Below are 16,582 nucleotides of genomic sequence, written 5' to 3'. Positions count from 1 at the left end.
AAGCCGTCTCTGTTCAGCAGGGCGGTGAGAAGGGCAACCTTTTTCTGATCGCTTTCCCAAGCAGGCAGGAATCTAAGTGTCCGGAAACGCCAGGAGCTGGCCGCCGGGTGAGCGGAGGACGAAGGGGTCCTGGCTTCTAGAGGACAGGCCTTGGCAGCCGCTTTGACCGTAGCCCTGTGGAAACCAACTGCATTTCTCTTCGTATCTTCCACCAGGCCGGGGCCTGGGGTTGCCGCTGGAGGGGCTAAAGACCGCCCCTGCCTCCTCAGCCGCCCCTTGCCCGGCGCGGGAACCCGACCAAGAGCCCGCCAAGCAGCGGGACTCCACTAGCAGCTGCGCGCCTGCGCACCGGGGCCGAGCGCGCGAGCGTTCCTTCCCCGCCTGTAGTTCCTCACTTCGTCGCCCGGCCCGCGCGCCTGCGCGCCGGCTGGGAGGAACTCAGCTTGTCCGCCTCGGCGGGCGGGAGGACGCGCGCGCGCCCGCGGCGAGGGGGAGGCAGTGCGGCGGCAGGAGGCGGGCCGCGCGCGCCGGTGGGAAGCGTCCGGCTGCCACAGCGCCAGCTCCGTCGTAGTCGCTGCCGCTCGTGTCCCGCTTGCCCCTCCTCCCGCTCCCCCGCCCGCCCCTGCCCGGGCGCATGCGCTGCCGGAGCGCGAGGGTCGGCTTCGGGTGTGTGGTGGCGGCAGAGCTGAGCTGCGAGGCCCGAGAGTCAGAACCTGGGGGAGAGGGATGGTCTCTGCACGGGGGGGAGCCGGAGGAGCCGCCGCCGCTGCCGACGCCACCGCCGCAGCCGCCGCCGCCGCCGCCCCGGCACCCGCCTCCCGGCGCTGACGGTCTCGTACGAAGCCGGCGAGGGGGAGCCAGCGGCGGCGGTCGCCGGCACGCCGCCCAGCATGGTCCGGGAAACCAGGCATCTCTGGGTGGGCAACTTACCCGAGAACGTGCGGGAAGAGAAGATCATCGAGCATTTCAAACGGTGAGTGACACGAGGCCGCGGCCGCGCTCGCTCCTCGGGCGCCGCTTCCCGCCCCGGCCCGTTGCCGGCCCCTCCCGGAGCGCGGAGCTGGTGAGGAGGACCCCGGCCCGGACCCACGGGCGCTGTGGGACCTCGTCAGCCGCTCGGCCCGCGTCGCCGCGTTGGGCCTCGGGTGTCGGCGGTGCGGGCGGCCAAGCCGCGCCGCCTTCGAAGAGCCCGCGGGGCCCCGGCGGCCGCGTCCCTGACGAGGGAGGTGGCCGAGGTTCGGCCTCCACGCAGCCGGCGCCCCGGGGCTGCCCTCGCGTCGGCCCGGGAGCTGGTGGGAGACGCGCTGGGCGGCGGGGTCGCGTCCTTGCGCGCAGTGCCCGGCCCGGAGCAGCCGGGACCCGAGCCCGCCAGACAGCCGGGTCCGGCGCCGCCACTCCGAGCTGCTCTGCGGGCGCTCGGCAATGTCTGACTTCGGGAGGGTTCCGTGCGAAGGGAAAGGCAGTGCGAAAACAGAAGTCGCAGTAGGTACTGTGGGCGCGTCGCGGACCCAGAGAGACCACCTAGGACCTCTCCGGAGGATTTGCACCCTTGAAACTCACTGGGAATGGCAAACGTTTCTCGTTTTTGCGGGGCTGGGTGGAGAGTGGTGTGAAATAAGTTGGTGCGCCCGTTCGGGCTCCTTCGTCCCCGGCGGACGAGACCGCGTCTGACAGGAGGTTGCCAGCCCCGGCCCCCGTAGCCTCGGGTCGCACTCCCCGGCCGCCCTAAGACCCTGCTGCCCACCACCCCTGAATTCCCGAATCAAACGGTAAAACATTCCAAACCTTTTACGATGAGAAAATGTAGCTTAAAAAAAAACCCTCCCCTGAATATTTTTGTGAATTATAAGAATAAATGTTGTCGTTGATACATCTTATTGAGTAGCATGTAGCGCGTTTTCTTTGTGAAATGTCTGTGTACCGTAACGGATAGGCCTCCGCATAAAACACTTATTAAAATGACGATTGGCTTGGACTTGGTGCAAATTCAGAGGGACCATAGCAAATCTGTGATTGTCCTCGAAAATGACAGTTTATTCCGATATTTAAGACCCTGGAAGGTTTTAAGTTTGGCTTTTAATTTCCCTTACTATGTAGTGAGTGAAGGAAATTATGGAGCGTCCTCATTAATGAGTCACCATGGGAAAAATAGATTGCGTCGCTCGCTTTGAGCCGCTTGGATAAGGAAATGGAAGCAGCGGCGGCGGAGCTCCTGTCTTTTAAATGGAGGATCATTGATTGTGTTGGTGGTTGCTGTTACTGGGGCATTAAACCCTCGCCGCTGGAGCGCGCGTCTGCGCGTGTCCGCGTGTGAAAAGGAGCCGGGAATCGTGGGGCCATTCATAACCTGCTCGAGCTGTCCTCGGCAGGCCGGGGGGAGGTGCGCGCTTCCAGGGACTCTCCCGGTGTTTACTACGTCGTGCCTGAGAAACCAGGCGGGGGCGGGGGGAGGCAGGGAGCAAAAATTCACCTCTGTGCCCTAGGATGAAGGGGAGACCACGGGCTGGATTGGGAAGCAGATGGGAACTTTCTCTTCCTGGCGCTGCTCCACCCCTTACCCGCCCCCGACCTCCTGCCTTCTCCTCGAGTATCGTCAGTGTTTTGATGGAAAAATCATTTAGGTGTAGATTATTGGAGTGGAAAAACCACTTAGATGTGCTCACTTTAATCCCCTGTGGACCTTCTCTGTAGGTCTCTGCCTGGGAAATTCGTATGCACCGATGTGCAACACGTGCATTGCAGCATTCGCTCGCTCCTCGGTGTTATGTGCCCAGACGTGTCATTTCTCATTATGCAGATTCCAGAGACGTTGCATGCCTATGGCTGGGAGTTTGGCCCCTCTGCAAGATGAGGGGGCAGAGAGGAGAAAGAGGAAATCGTCCCAGGCAGCTTTGGAAGGGTTCTTAGTGGACGGTGCTGCTGTCTGGCTTGTGTGAATGACTTTCTAAAATGGCGGCCAGGACCCACTTTATGTGGGAATCAGCAGAGCCGATCTCAGAATGCACAGAGGGAGGAGGGGGCGGAGGATTCGAGCTGCCTTGAAAAGCGGCAGCCTGGAGGAACATTACTGTATTAAAAACGGCTTAGCTGGCAGTTTGCTTACGACTGCATTCAAAGGAGTATCTTACCTATTGCAGAGTAAAAGCAGATGCTACTGATAAAAGCAGGTTATTTTAAAACTAAGCAGATCATGTGTCCCTGAAATTCTTTTATTTTAAAGGTTTCTTTTTCATTTTTAAACAAATCTATTTAGTTCTTTAAATAGACAGTGCATTTTTATGGGTTCAAAGCATGTGAAAGGTATACAGAGAAAAATTTCCACCCCTGACCCTAGAATTCCCAGTTCCCACACTTCCTCCCCTCACTCCCCAAAATCCAGGTAATGTCTATTTCTGGTTTCTTGTTTATCTTTCTGCATGTATAAGAAATGTTCCTGCTGATCCAGCTATGGAGCTAAATGGACCTTGTTTGGAGGAACTCAAGGCATTTTATCCCTATTGTGGGATATATGATATATTTTGTAAAATGTGTGATTGCTACTAGGAGTAAAAATGAAATCTGAATAATTTAAATGAAAGGAATAAAAAGGTAGTTGTACCAGAATGATGGCTCTGCAAGAAAATGAAATGGTATTCACTTCTGGTGTCTTGTAGAAATCAGAATGAGAAAAATCATGCAATACCTATATTAAAACTGAACTTTAAGTGCCTGCTCTTACCCTTTTCCCTAGCTGATTACATTAATAACTGTTTTACAGGATTAAGAGGTGTATACTGGGAATACATTATATAAAACGTTTTCAAGATGAATGTTCTCTTAACAGTGATTAGGCTTTTGTAGTAAGTGTTTGCATTTTACAAAAAGATTAAACCAGACAGCTTTGGGGACAGCTTAGAGACATTTTAACAGAAAAAAGAGGTCAGTCAATTCTTTAAAAAATTTTTAAATTTATTTTTAAATTTACATTCTGATTAGTTGTTTTGTTTGTTTGTTTGTTTTTAAATGGACAGTAGATTGAGGGGAGGATGGCGATTTGGCTTTTTCCTCCCCAGTGCCAAAGAAAGACCAAATCCTTAAAACATAATCAGAACATTTACAAAAATTGGCTTTTCTTTTCTTGGAATAATAATAAATCTGTGGTTATTTTTACAGTTTTCAGTTTGCGGATTTAAAAAAATTAAATGAGAACTATTTCTGAATCGGGTTTTAGTTAACAAAGATTCATTACAGGGGCACAATAGAGAAAGTCCTTTCCTTTGTATGTTAGCTGGGTTGAAGGGGGAAGGGAGGAGTTATACAACAATTGGTTCCTGTCTTTTAGTTATGAGAGGGAGAGAGGTGTGTGCAAAGGCGACTCCTTGAATTAGAATGAGCAAATGAATAAAACTCTTAAAATATTTAACATCTTTATCTTTTCAGATTTTAAGTAAGTTGCGAATTTACATTCTTCCCATCCATCTCCAGTTTTAGAGACTAGGTTAAAAATTATGCGGAGGTAAAGTGAGGTAGCCCCTCGTGTAAAAATACTGTTAAAGAGGCTGGGTGCGGTGGCTCACGCTTATAATCCCAGCACTTTGGGAGGCCGAGGCGGGCAGGTCACGAAGTCAAGAGTTCAAGACCAGCCTGGTGAACATGGTAAAACCCCATCTTTACTAAAACACAAAAAATTAGCTGGGCGTGGTGGTGTGCACCTGTGTCCCAGCTACTTGGGAGGCTGAGGCAGGGGAATTGCTTGAACCCGGGAGGCGGAGGTTTCAGTGAGCTGAGATCGTGCCACTGCACTCCAGCCTGGGGGACAGAGCAAGACTCCGTTTGGGGGGAATAAAAAAAAGAATGAGACCCATTTAAAAATGTCATTTGTTTTTGCTGATTTTAAATGTTTGATCACAGTGGTTTTCCTGAGTTAAATAGATGGAATAGTTATTACATTTTATGTATATTCAGACATCTTTACCTCTGGGACACAATATAAAATATTGAATTTCCTTGTCCTGACTACTAGGGATATTTTTAGACTTAAACAAATTTGACTCACTGTAGCCTGTATCATTGTTACATCGTTTCTTCATTTGAGACCAGAAGGTTTCTATGAAACCACTTCTTGTCTATGGCCATACCACCCATACCACCCCCATCCCGTCTATGAAACCACCTCTGGTTTTGAATATTCTGATTTTCAATATCTATTTTCATGATAGGCTTTTGCACATTTTAAAAATAAAACAAAAAATTCAGAGTTATCTTGAAACATTAAAAATTACACAGAATAATTATATAAAGCAATACAGAATAATACAGAAAAATTATACAGAATAATTATAGGAAATAATAAAAAATAATAAAATGGGTTTTATTTCCCAAAAGGAACGCCCCTGGCAGATTGGAGGAAAATATAGGGCTCACTGCCAGGAAGAATGATAGTGTTTCGCTTGTGTAGAGGGCACCTTTTTCTAACTACCTTTGTTGTAGACTCTTGATTGCTGAGATTGTATTGTGTGGTATGCTTATGAAGAGGTTTCAGGCTTGATTTATGGGACATTTTAAATCCTGTGAACACTAATCCTTTGGGAAAATTTATGTAGGAGGTTTTTCCAAATAGTCTTTCAAGTTTCCCTTTTCCCCAGTTTGAAATTTTACTGAAATTTTAAAAAAATTTAAAATATTCCATGAAAACCAGCATATCCAATTGGAGACTATATATTTCTTTGCTTTTATTAATTGACTGACTGATTGTTTGAGACAGAGTCACCCAAGATGGATCACGGCTCAATGAAGCCTTGACCTCCCAGGCTCAAGTGATCCTCCCACCTCAGCCTCCAAAGTAGCTAGAACCACAGGCATGTGCCACCATACCTGACTAATTCTTTGTAGGGGTGGAAGGTCTCCCTATGTTGCCCAGCCCTGGTCTTGAACTCCTGGGCTCAAGTGATCCTCCCACCTTGGCCTCCCAGAGTGCTGGGATTATAGGCATGAGCCAGCTTGCCCAGCCTTTGCTTTTATTTTTATTTTCATTATTTTTTTATTTTTATTTTTATTCGTTTTTTTGAGATGGAGTCTCACTCTGTCGCCCAGGCTAGAGTGCAGTGGCAGGATCTTGGCTCACTGCAACCTCCTCCTGGGTTCAAGCACTTCTTGTGCCACAGCCTCCTGAGTAGCTGGGACTACAGGCCCGTGCCACCATGCCTGGCTAATTTTTGTATTTTTAGTAGAGACAGGGTTTCACCATGTTGGCCAGCCTGGTCTCGAACTCCTGACCTCAGGTGACCCACCTGCCTTAGCCTCCCAAAGTGCTGGGATTACAGGTGTGAGCCACTGTGCTGGCCTATTTTTATTTTTATTTTTTGAGGTGGAGTTTCGCTCTGTCACCCAGGCTGGAGTGCAGTGGCTTGATCTCAGCTCACTGCAACCTCCTCCTCCCGGGTTCAAGCGATTCTCCTGCCTCAGCCTCCTGAATAGCTGGGATTATAGGTGCACACCACCATGTCTGGCTAATTTTTGTATTTTTTTTTTTGAGATGGAGTCTCACTCTGTCACCCAGGCAGGGCTGGAGTGCAATGGCATGGTCTCAGCTCACTGCAACCTCTGCCTTCCCAGTTCAAGTGACTCTCCCACCTTAGCCTCCCGACTAGCTGGGATTACAGGCATTTGCCACCACACCCGGCTAATTTTTGTATTTTTCATAGAGAGGGGGTTTCACTATGTCGGCCAGGCTGGTCTCACTCCTGATCTTGTGATTTGCCCGCCTCGGCCTCCCAAAGTGCTGGGATTACAAGCATGAGCCACTGCGCCTGGCCTAATTTTTGTATTTTTATTAGAGTCGGGGTTTCACCATGTTGGCCAGGCTGGTCTTGAACTCCTGACCTCAAGTGATCTGCCTGCCTCTGCCTCCCAAAGTGCTGGGATTACAGGCGCCAGCCACCATGCCCGGCCTGCTTGCTTTTATTTTTAAAACATTTTTATTGTTAGTTTGAGCTGTAGTTAACCGTCCACAGTATTTAGAGTGAATAATGTAGTCTGAAAATACCTTGAGTGTATATATTCATTAAATTGGGCTCCTGAATTGTATTATTAGGTGATTTGAAATAAGTGCTATTCAGCCCCTTGAAACACATATATTAGCCTGCTGAACAAGGAGACTAAATAGAATACGTTTATCTGTAGTTAAATTAACAATCTTCTTTACTATTTGGTTTAAAATTTTCTTTAAACTTATTATTTTTACTCGCCTTACAGCTATACATATTTTGAATGAAAATAGTGTACTCCTCTGTGGAAACCAATTAGAATGTTAATCATTTTATTAGAAAGCATGTAATTTTTTTTTGTTTGTTTTTGAGACGGAGTTTCACTCCTGTTGCCCAGGCTGGAGTGCAATGGTGCGATCTCGGCTCACCGCGACCTCTGCCTCCCAGGTTCAAGCAATTCTCCTGCCTCAGCCTCCCGAGTAACTGGGATTACAGGCATGCACCACCACACCCAGCTAATTTTGTGTTTTTAGTAGAGATGGGGTTTCTTCATGTTGAGGCTGGTCTTGAACTCCTGACCTCAGGTGATCTGCCCACCTCGGCCTCCCAAAGTGCTGGGATTACAGGCGTGAGCCACTGCGCCCGGCCAAAACCATGTAATTTTTGTGTGATATCTAGCTGGTTTTTAGTGTGTGGAAATATGCTTTGCAGTGAGTGAAAAGATTTTTTTGATATAATTTTAAAGTATCTCAATATTCAGATTGTTCTCCCTACATGTTATTCCTGTCTGCCAAGTTGAAGATTACAAGCATCTAAAAAAACCATAGTGGAATGGCTCTATAAAATCCTAACTTAAATTTAGTGAATTCTTGGATTTAATTACTTATGATTTCATTTTGAGTATAGAAATGAAATGAACTCTAGCATATTTAAAGATTTGTATTATATAGTTTAAGGAACTGCTCCAATCCTTAGAATTAAGGAATATTTGTGGGAAAATTCAAACGAGAAACACTATTTCTTATCCTGTGTACCTGGTGCTAGATTTTTAGTCCAGCCTTAAATGCAAGGGTTGCATGTGCCTGTCTTTGTATTAGATGCTATTTGGGTCACTAGGGAACATTGCCAAATGATATGAAGATTCTTTTAATTATACATTGTATTGACTTTGATTGTTATATTCCCATTATGTTACACATAACGTATGTACTTTTACATATAATACATTTATAGTTTCTTTGATTCTTAAAATTGTTTGACTAAAAGTGGTTTTTTTTTTTACCCAACATTTATTTTTCCTTTGATTTAAAAACTGGGGCTTATGTACTCAAAAAACATTTTGCAGTTTACAAAACTACATTTAACATATAGCGATTTGTCTTTTACCAATCAAATTGGTAGGTAGTAGAAGTATTTTGTCTGAACCAGTAATTTTTTAAAATTACGCTGTTTGCAGCTGGGCGCGGTGGCTCATGCCTGTAATCCCAGCACTTTGGGAGGCTGAGGCGGGGGGATCATGAGGTCAGGAGTTCGAGACGAGCCTGGCCAACATGGTGAAACCCTATCTCTACTAAAAATACAAAAAATTAGCCTGGCATGGTGGCAAGCGCCTATAATCCCAGCTACTCGGGAGGCTGAGGCAGGAGAATCGCTTGAACTCAGGAGGTGGAGGGTGCAGTGAGCTGAGATCATGCCATTGCGCTCCAGCCTGGGTGACAGGGCAAGACTCTGTCTCAAGAAAAAAAAAAAAATTATGCTGTTTGCAGTGAAGGCTCATTTGCATTCAAGATTATTTAAAAGTCTCCTTGGATTAAAAGATAAAAAAATAATTTATTACTTTATTATGTGAAAAGGATGCTAGAACCTTTTTTTTTTTTTTGAGACGGAGTCTCTCTCTCTTGCCCAGGCTGGAGTGCAGTGGTGTGATCTCGGCTCACTGCCAGCTCCACCTCCTGGGTTCACAGCATTCTCCTGCTTCAGCCTCCCGAGTAGCTGGGATTACAGGCACCCACCACCGCGCCCAGCTAATTTTTTTGTATTTTTAGTAGAGACGGGGTTTCACCATGTTAGCCAGGATGGTCTTGATCTCCTGACCTCAGGATCCGCCTGTCTCGGCCTCCCAAAGTGCTGGGATTACAGGTGTGAGCCACCGTGCCCGGCTGGATGTTAGAATCTTTAATGAAGACCTCGTCGATCAGAATTCAGGAGGAAGTACTAAACTTGGGTGTGAAAATACCTTTTTATTTTTAGTAGCTTCTTACTGGGATCTATTATTTCCTTCAACTATAATACAGAGAAAACTAAAACTAATAGTAGTTGTGATTTTCATCACCAATACAAATCATATGTATTTTCATATTTTATATTACAGTTTTTGCAAAGACTTCATTATTGTCATCACAACTTGGAAATTACAGTGGCTGTTAGATCTGCTGCCAGATACTTTTTTTTTTTTTTTTTTTTTTGAGACAGAGTCTGGCTGTGTCGCCCAGGCTGGAGTGCAATGGCATGATCTCGGCTCACTGCAACCTCTGCCTCCCAGGTTCAAGCCATTCTCCTGCCTGAGTTTCCCGAGTAACTGGAATTACAGGCGCCCACCACCATGCCCAGCTAATTTTTGTATTTTTAGTAGAGATGGGGTTTCACCATGTTGGCTAGGCTGGTCTTGAACTTCTGATCTTAGGTGATCCGCCCACCTTGACCTTACAATGGGCTGGGATTACAGTCATGAGCCACCGCGCCTGGCCTAGATACTTTTATTTGGTGTGTTAGTAAAGAAGCATATATATTACTATATGATCAGTTCGTGTTATATATCTTAAAAATTCTATCTCAGGAATTTTGAACATACACAAAAGTGGGCACAATAGTCAGTGAATCCCAAGTACCTATCGTTCATCTCCAACAACCATCAGCTATGGCCTATCTGCTTTTCTCCTTCCTGTATTTTTTTTTTTTCTTGAGACAGGATCTCATTTTGTCATCCATGCTGGAGTGCAGTGGTGTGATCACTGCTCACTGTGTCCCTTCAACCTCCCGGGCTCAAGAGATCTTCCCATCTTAGCTTTCCAAGTAGCTAGGACTACAGGCGCACACCACCATACTTGGCTAATTTTTGTATTTTCTGTAGAGACAAGGTCTCACTCTGTTGCCCAGGCTGGTCTCGAACTCCTGGGCTCAAGTGATCTGTCTGCCTCGGCCTCTCAAAGTGCTGGGATTACAGGTGTGAGCCACTGCACCCAGCCTTTTTTTTTTTTTTGAGACAGAGTCTCATTCTGTTGCCCAGGCTGGAGTGCAGTGGCGTGATCTCAGCTCACTGCAACCTCTGCCTCCCGGGTTCAAGCTATTCTTGTGCTTCAGCCTCCTGAGTAGGTGGGATTACAGGCGTGTGCTACCACGCCCAGCTAGTTTTTGTATTTTTAGTAGAGACAAGGTTTCACCGTGTTGGCCAGGCTGGTCTTGAACTCCTGACTTCAAGTGATCTGCCTGCCTCAGCCTCTCAAAGTGCTGGTATTACAGGCATGAGCCACCGTGCCCGGCCCCTATTTATTTATTTACTTTCATAAAAAAATTGTTTTTTTCTACCCAGGTTGGAGTGTAATGGCATCATTATGGTTCACTGCAGCCTCGACCTCCTGGGCTCGAGGTATCCTCCCACCTTAGCCTTCTCAGTATCTGGGACTATAGGCATGAGCCATAATGTCCAGCTAATTAAAAAAATTTGTTTTAGAGACAAGGTCCAGTGGCTCACACCTGTAATCCCAGCATTTTGGGAGGCTGAGGTGGGTGGATCACGAGGTCAGCAGATCGAGACCATCCTGGCCAACATAGTGAAATCCTGTGTCTACTAAAAATACAAAAATTAGCTGGGTGTGGTGGCACATGCCTGTAATCCCAGCTACTTGGGAAGCTGAAGCAGGAGAATTCACTTGAACCTGGTAGTTGGAGGTTGCAGTGAGCCAAGATTGTGCCACTGTACTCCAGCCTGGCGACAGAGCAAGACTCCGTCTCAAAAAGAAAGAGAAACAAGGTCTCACTGTGTTGCCTAGGCTGGTCTTGAACTCCTGGGCTCAAGTGATCCTCCTGCCTTGTTCTACCAAAGTGCTGGGATTACAGGCATGAGTCACTGGGCCCAGCAAAAAAAAAAAAAAAAAGTTCAGGATCAGACTACAACTCCCACATCCCCTTTTCCCAAATTCACCAGTTAACATTTTGTCACATTTGCTCCATTACCCTCTGTTGTCTTTATAGCATGATGTCCTTCTACTCTAAATTCTCTAGTGTGTACCTCCCTGAAACAAGGACACTTTCCTGTATTGCCACCGTGTAGTCCTCCTAGTTAGGAAATCAGAATTGATACAACACTACCACCCAATGCATAGCCTAGGTGTATAGTAGGCTCTACCATTGAGGTTTACGTAAGTACGCCCTGTTGTTTTCACAATGATGAAATCACATAAAGATGCATTTCTCAGAATGTATCCCTGTTCTTAAGTGATGCATGACTATATTTGGATGATCAGTTGGATTTTAAAAGAGCTTGGCCAGGTGCAGTGGCTCTCGCCTGTATTCCAGCACTTTGGAAGGCCGAGGCAGGTGGATCACTTGAGTTCAGGAGTTCCAGACCAGTCTAGGCAACATGGTGAAACCCAGGCTGTTTAAAAAAAAAAAAAAAAAAAAAAAAAGCCGGGCATGGTGGCGCGCACCAGTAGTCCCAGCTGTTCAGGAGGCTGAGGTGGGAGGATCACTTGGGCCCATGAGGCAGCGGCTGCAGTGAGCCGATACTGCGCCACTGCACTCTACCCTGGGCAATAGAGAAAAACTCTGTCTCAAAAAACAAACAAAAAACTTAATGTTTTGAAATAATGTATAGCTATTATATGTGACATTGGTTTATCAGTTACTTTGAAATGAATCCTTCTGCTAACCAGCTATGTTCTTCAATCAAACATATCTCTCCTTAATTAGTATTTTTAAATTTTGAAATAGTTTTAAATTATATTGCAGTCAGTTTTCTTTTTTAGTTTTTTTTTTTTTTTTTAATTAAGAGATGGGGTCTGACTATGTCGCCCAGGCTGCAGTGCAGTGGCTATACACAGGTGAGATCATAGCTCACTGCAGCCTCCAACTTTTGGCTTCAAGCAATACTTGCACCTCAGCCTCCCAAGTATATAGGATTACAGGTGTGTGCCACTCTACTCTATTTATAGTTCATTTTCTTTTTCGGTTTTCTTTTTCTTTTCTTTCCTTTTTTTTTTTTTGAGAGGGAGTCTTGCTCTGTCGCCCAGGCTGGAGTGCAGTGGCGGGATCTCGGCTCACTGCAAACTCTGCCTTCCGGGTTCACACCATTCTCCTGCCTCAGCCTCCCGAGTAGCTGGGACCACAGGTGCCTGCCACCATGCCCGGCTAATTTTTTGTATTTTTAGTAGAGACGGGGTTTCACTGTGTTAGCCAGGATGGTCTCGATCTCCTGACCCCGTGATCCGCCTGCTTCGGCCTCCCAAAGTGCCGGGATTACAGGCGTGAGCCACTGCGCCTCGCCTCTTTTTTTTTTTTTTTTTTGAGACAGTCTCGCTCTGTCACCCAGGCTGGAGTACAGTGGTGTGATCATGGCTTACTGCAGCCTTTACCTTCTGGGCTCAAGTGATCCTCCCATCTTAGCCTCCCGAGTAGCTGGGACTACAGGTGCACACCACCACGCCCAACTAATGTTTGTATTTTTGGTAGAGATGGGATTTCACTATGTTGCCCAGGCTGATCTCAAACTTCTGAACTCAAGCAATGCACTTGGGATTATGGACGTGAGCCACAGTTAATTTTTAAAAAATGACCGTGTGCTCTGTTATAGTCTCTTAAACTAATCTATGCTTTATAAAGATATAAGATATGCTCTCTTTTTTTATGTCTCTTCTACCTCTATTTTTCTTATGAGGTAACCCTTTTCCACAGTGTTTTGTTTTTTTTTTTTTTGACACAGATCATTCTCTTTCAACCTAAATTTGCTTTGTCATTCTAAAAGTAGGTATAGAACTTTCTTTCTTTCTTTTTTTTTTTTTTTTGAGACAGTCTTGCTCTGTCACCCAGGCTAGAAGTGCAGTGGCGCGATCTCGGCTCACTGCAGGCTCTGCCTCCCAGGTTCATGCCATTCTCCTGCCTCAGCCTCCCGAGCAGCTGGGACTACAGGCGCCCGCCACCATACCCGGCTAATTTTTTGTATTTTTAGTAGAGACGAGGTTTCACCGTGTTAGCCAGGATGGTCTTGATCTCCTGACCTTGTGATCCGCCCGCCTTGGCCTCCCAAAGTGCTGGGATTACAGGCTTGAGCCATCGCGCCCGGCCTGAAAAGGGACTTTCATCACAGCTTTGTGTCTCAAAGAGTTGTGGCATTTTATTTCTTGTATATTGGATTGATTTGAAATTTGTTTTAAAAATGATTTTCGAGAGGACTCTTCCTAAAAAGACTTCTTATTTCTGGAGAAAGCTTTTAGTTCTAGAGATACTATAATTCAGAAGATTAAAATGTTGACTGGAGAAGCTCAGGTATTTAGTAAGTACAAAGAATGATCAGTTAACATCTTTTTTTTTTTTTTTTTTTGAGACGGAGTCTCACTCTGTCACCCAGGCTGGAGTGCAGTGGTGCGATCTCAGCTCACTGCAAGCTCCACCTCCCGGGTTCACACCATTCACCTGCCTCAGCCTCCTGAGTAGCTGGGACTACAGGTGCCCACCACACCTGGCTAATTTTTTGTATTTTTAGTAGAGACGGGGTTTCACCGTGTTAGCCAGGATGGTCTAAAGTGCTGGGATTACAGGCGTGAGCCACCGTCCCTGGTGTAGTTAACATCTTAAGACATAGACTTCAGTGACTGTTTTTCTTTTTGAGACAGTCTTCTTCTGTTACCCAGGTTGGAGGGGAGTGGTATAATCCCAGCTCACTGCAGCCTCAACCTCCCAGGCTCATCAAGTGACCCTCTCATCTCAGCCTCCCAAGTAGCTTCAGCTAATTTTTGTGTGTGTGTGGGTGTGTATGTGTAGAGATAAGGTCCCACTGTATTGCCCAGGATGGTCTCAAACTCCTGCTCTCAGGATATCCTCCTGCCTCAGCCTCCCAAAGTGCTGGGATTACAGGTGTGACCATTACAGGTGTGTGAGTCTGACTATTAGTGACTTTTTTTTTTTTTTTTTGAGATGGAGTCTTGCTCTGTCTCCAGGCTGGAGTGCAGTGGCACGATCTTGGCTCACTGCAACCTCCATCTCCCAGGTTCAAGCGATTCCCCTGCCTCAGCCTCCTGAGTAGCTGGGACTACAGGCACATGCCACGATGCCTGGCTAATTTTTTGTATTTTAGTAGAGACGGGATTTCACCATGTTGGCTAGGATGGTCTCGATAACCTGACCTTGTCATGCGCCTGCCTCGGCCTCCCAAAGTGCCAGGATTACAGGAGTGAGCCACTGTGCCCAGACTTTTGTTTTGTTTTGTTTTGTTTTTTTTGAGACAGAGTCTTACTCTGTGGCCCAGGCTGGAGAGCAGTGGCACGGTCTTGGCTCACTGCAATCTCTGCCTCCTGAGTTCAATTGATTCTGCCACCTCACCCTCCCAAGTAGCTTGGACTACAGTTGCGTGCCACCATGTCCAGCTAATTTAAAAAAAAAAAAATGTTTTTTGGTAGAGATGGGGTTTCATCACATTGGTCAGGCTGAGTGATTTTTTTTTTTTTTTTTGAGACGGAATCTTACTCTGTCACCTAGGCTGGAGTGCAAATGGTGTGGTCTCGGCTCACTGCATTCCACCTCCCGGGTTCAAGCGATTCTCCCGCCTCAGCCTCCCAAGTAGCTGGGACTACAGGCACGTGCCACCACACCTGGCTAATTTTTGTATTTTTAGTAGAAACGGGGTTTCAGTATGTTGGCCAGGCTCGTCTCGAACTCCTGACCTCATGATCCACCTACCTCGGCCTCCCAAAATGCTGGGATTCCAGGTGTGAGCCAGCGTGCCTGGCCCAAATACTTTTTTATGGAGTAAGGATAAAAGTCACTAGTTAAGTGAAATATTAGAAATATTTGTATATTTCCCAAAGTTTTAAAAAATTATTATTTTACTAAAAAGTAAGTCATAAGGATAGAAGCTGATTTCCTTCTCAGCAGTTGTAGTGTAAATAAGAGTATTAGTAAGCACCTTTTCAGAGTCCTTTCCATTCCCAGCAAGGACTCTCTTTTTTTTGGGGGGTGGTAGTGACAGGGTCTTGCTGTGTTTCCAGGCTGGTCTCAAAACTCCTGGCTTTAAACATCCTCTCACCTTGGCCTCCCAGAGTGCTGAAATACCAGCAGTGGGCCGGGTGCGGTGGCTTACGCCTGTAATCCCAGCACTTTGGGAAGCTGAAGCGGGTGGATTACAACGTCAGGAGTTTGAGACCAGCCTGGTCAATATGGTGAAACCCCGTCTCTACTAAAAATATGAAAAAATTAGCCGGGCATGGTGGCACATGCCTGTAATCACAGCTACTCAGGAGGCTGAGGCAGGAGAATTGCTTGAACCTGGGAGGCTGAGGTTGCAGTGAGCTGAGATTGCGCCACTTTGCTCCAGCCTGGGTGACAGAGTGAGACTCCATCTCAAAAAATAAAAAAACAGAAAACAAAAATTACAGGAGTTAGCCACCATTCATGGCCTTTTGAGGGACTCTTGATGTGGATTTTTGCTAATTTATGATTTAGTCTCTTGGCTTCTGCTGACTTCAGCTTTGTGTTTTGTAGCCTTCATGTTTGGATCAGCTTGCCTTGCACCTTTTTTCTTAATCTAAGTGCTTTGTTTACTGTCATTACTTTAAGAAATGTTTTATGTTGGTTATTAGCAGTTCTATTTACAATTATACTTCAGTTCTTCCTAGAAAAGTACTTCCTAGAAAAATGTAAATCAGATACATTTAGGAAAGCTACTCATTAATTATTGTGAGAATAGTGTCCGAATGTTAGCTTAATGGTCATCTTGATTATTTATATTCCTGCACTTTACTTTTTGATTCTTGCGGTATAAACTCCTGTCTTGTTCTCTGGGGAGGAAGCACACTGTGAATTTTTTCCAAGATTGTCTAAAATATTCAGGCTTTTTATTTGCTCTAACCAGTAATCTAAAGATTACAGAAACTTCAGAATTTTTCTCCTCATAATTTGACAATCTTTTGAGAGGTTTGTCAGTTGAACACTGTCCCTTTGTTAAAAGTTAATTTTACTTAATAATTTTTCATTATATTGGAGTAAAATATAATGTATGTATGTGCATAAATAATTTTTTTCGGTGAAGTGCGGTAGCTCATGCCTATAATCCCAGCACTTTCTGCTTTTTTTTTTTTTTTTTTTTTTTTTTTGAGATGGAGTCTCGCTCTGTTGCCCGGGCTAGAGTGCAGTGATGCGATCTCAGCTTTCTGTAAGCTCCACCTCCCAGGTTCACGCCATTCTCCTGCCTCAGCCTCCTGAGTAGCTGGGACTACAGGTGCCCACCACCATTCCTGGCTAACTTTTTGTATTTTTAGTAGAGACGGGGTTTCACTGTGTTAGCCAGGATGGTTTCGATCTCCTGACCTCGTGGTCTGCCCACCTCGGCCTCCCAAAGTGGTAGGATT

General features: G+C 46.0%; 1 protein-coding gene across 2 annotated transcripts in view; it reads left to right on the top strand.

The window, feature by feature from the left end:
- Positions 1 to 529: 529 nt before the first annotated feature.
- Positions 530 to 16,582, top strand: part of SPEN (spen family transcriptional repressor) — a 94,276-nt gene continuing 78,223 nt past the window's right edge. The window contains exon 1 of one of the 2 annotated variants that reach the window (XM_054436830.2): positions 530 to 973. In XM_054436830.2, coding sequence (XP_054292805.1) covers positions 891 to 973 — 83 coding nt within the window. In that variant the 5' untranslated portion in view covers positions 530 to 890. The remainder of the gene's footprint in view (positions 974 to 16,582) is intronic. The other variant, XM_063659246.1, reaches the window with a different exon arrangement.

This window comes from Pongo pygmaeus, chromosome 1 (genome assembly GCF_028885625.2).
Source record: "Pongo pygmaeus isolate AG05252 chromosome 1, NHGRI_mPonPyg2-v2.0_pri, whole genome shotgun sequence".
In the NCBI taxonomy this organism is placed as follows: Eukaryota; Metazoa; Chordata; class Mammalia; order Primates; family Hominidae; genus Pongo; species Pongo pygmaeus.
This window is presented reverse-complemented; position numbering and strand designations above follow the sequence as displayed.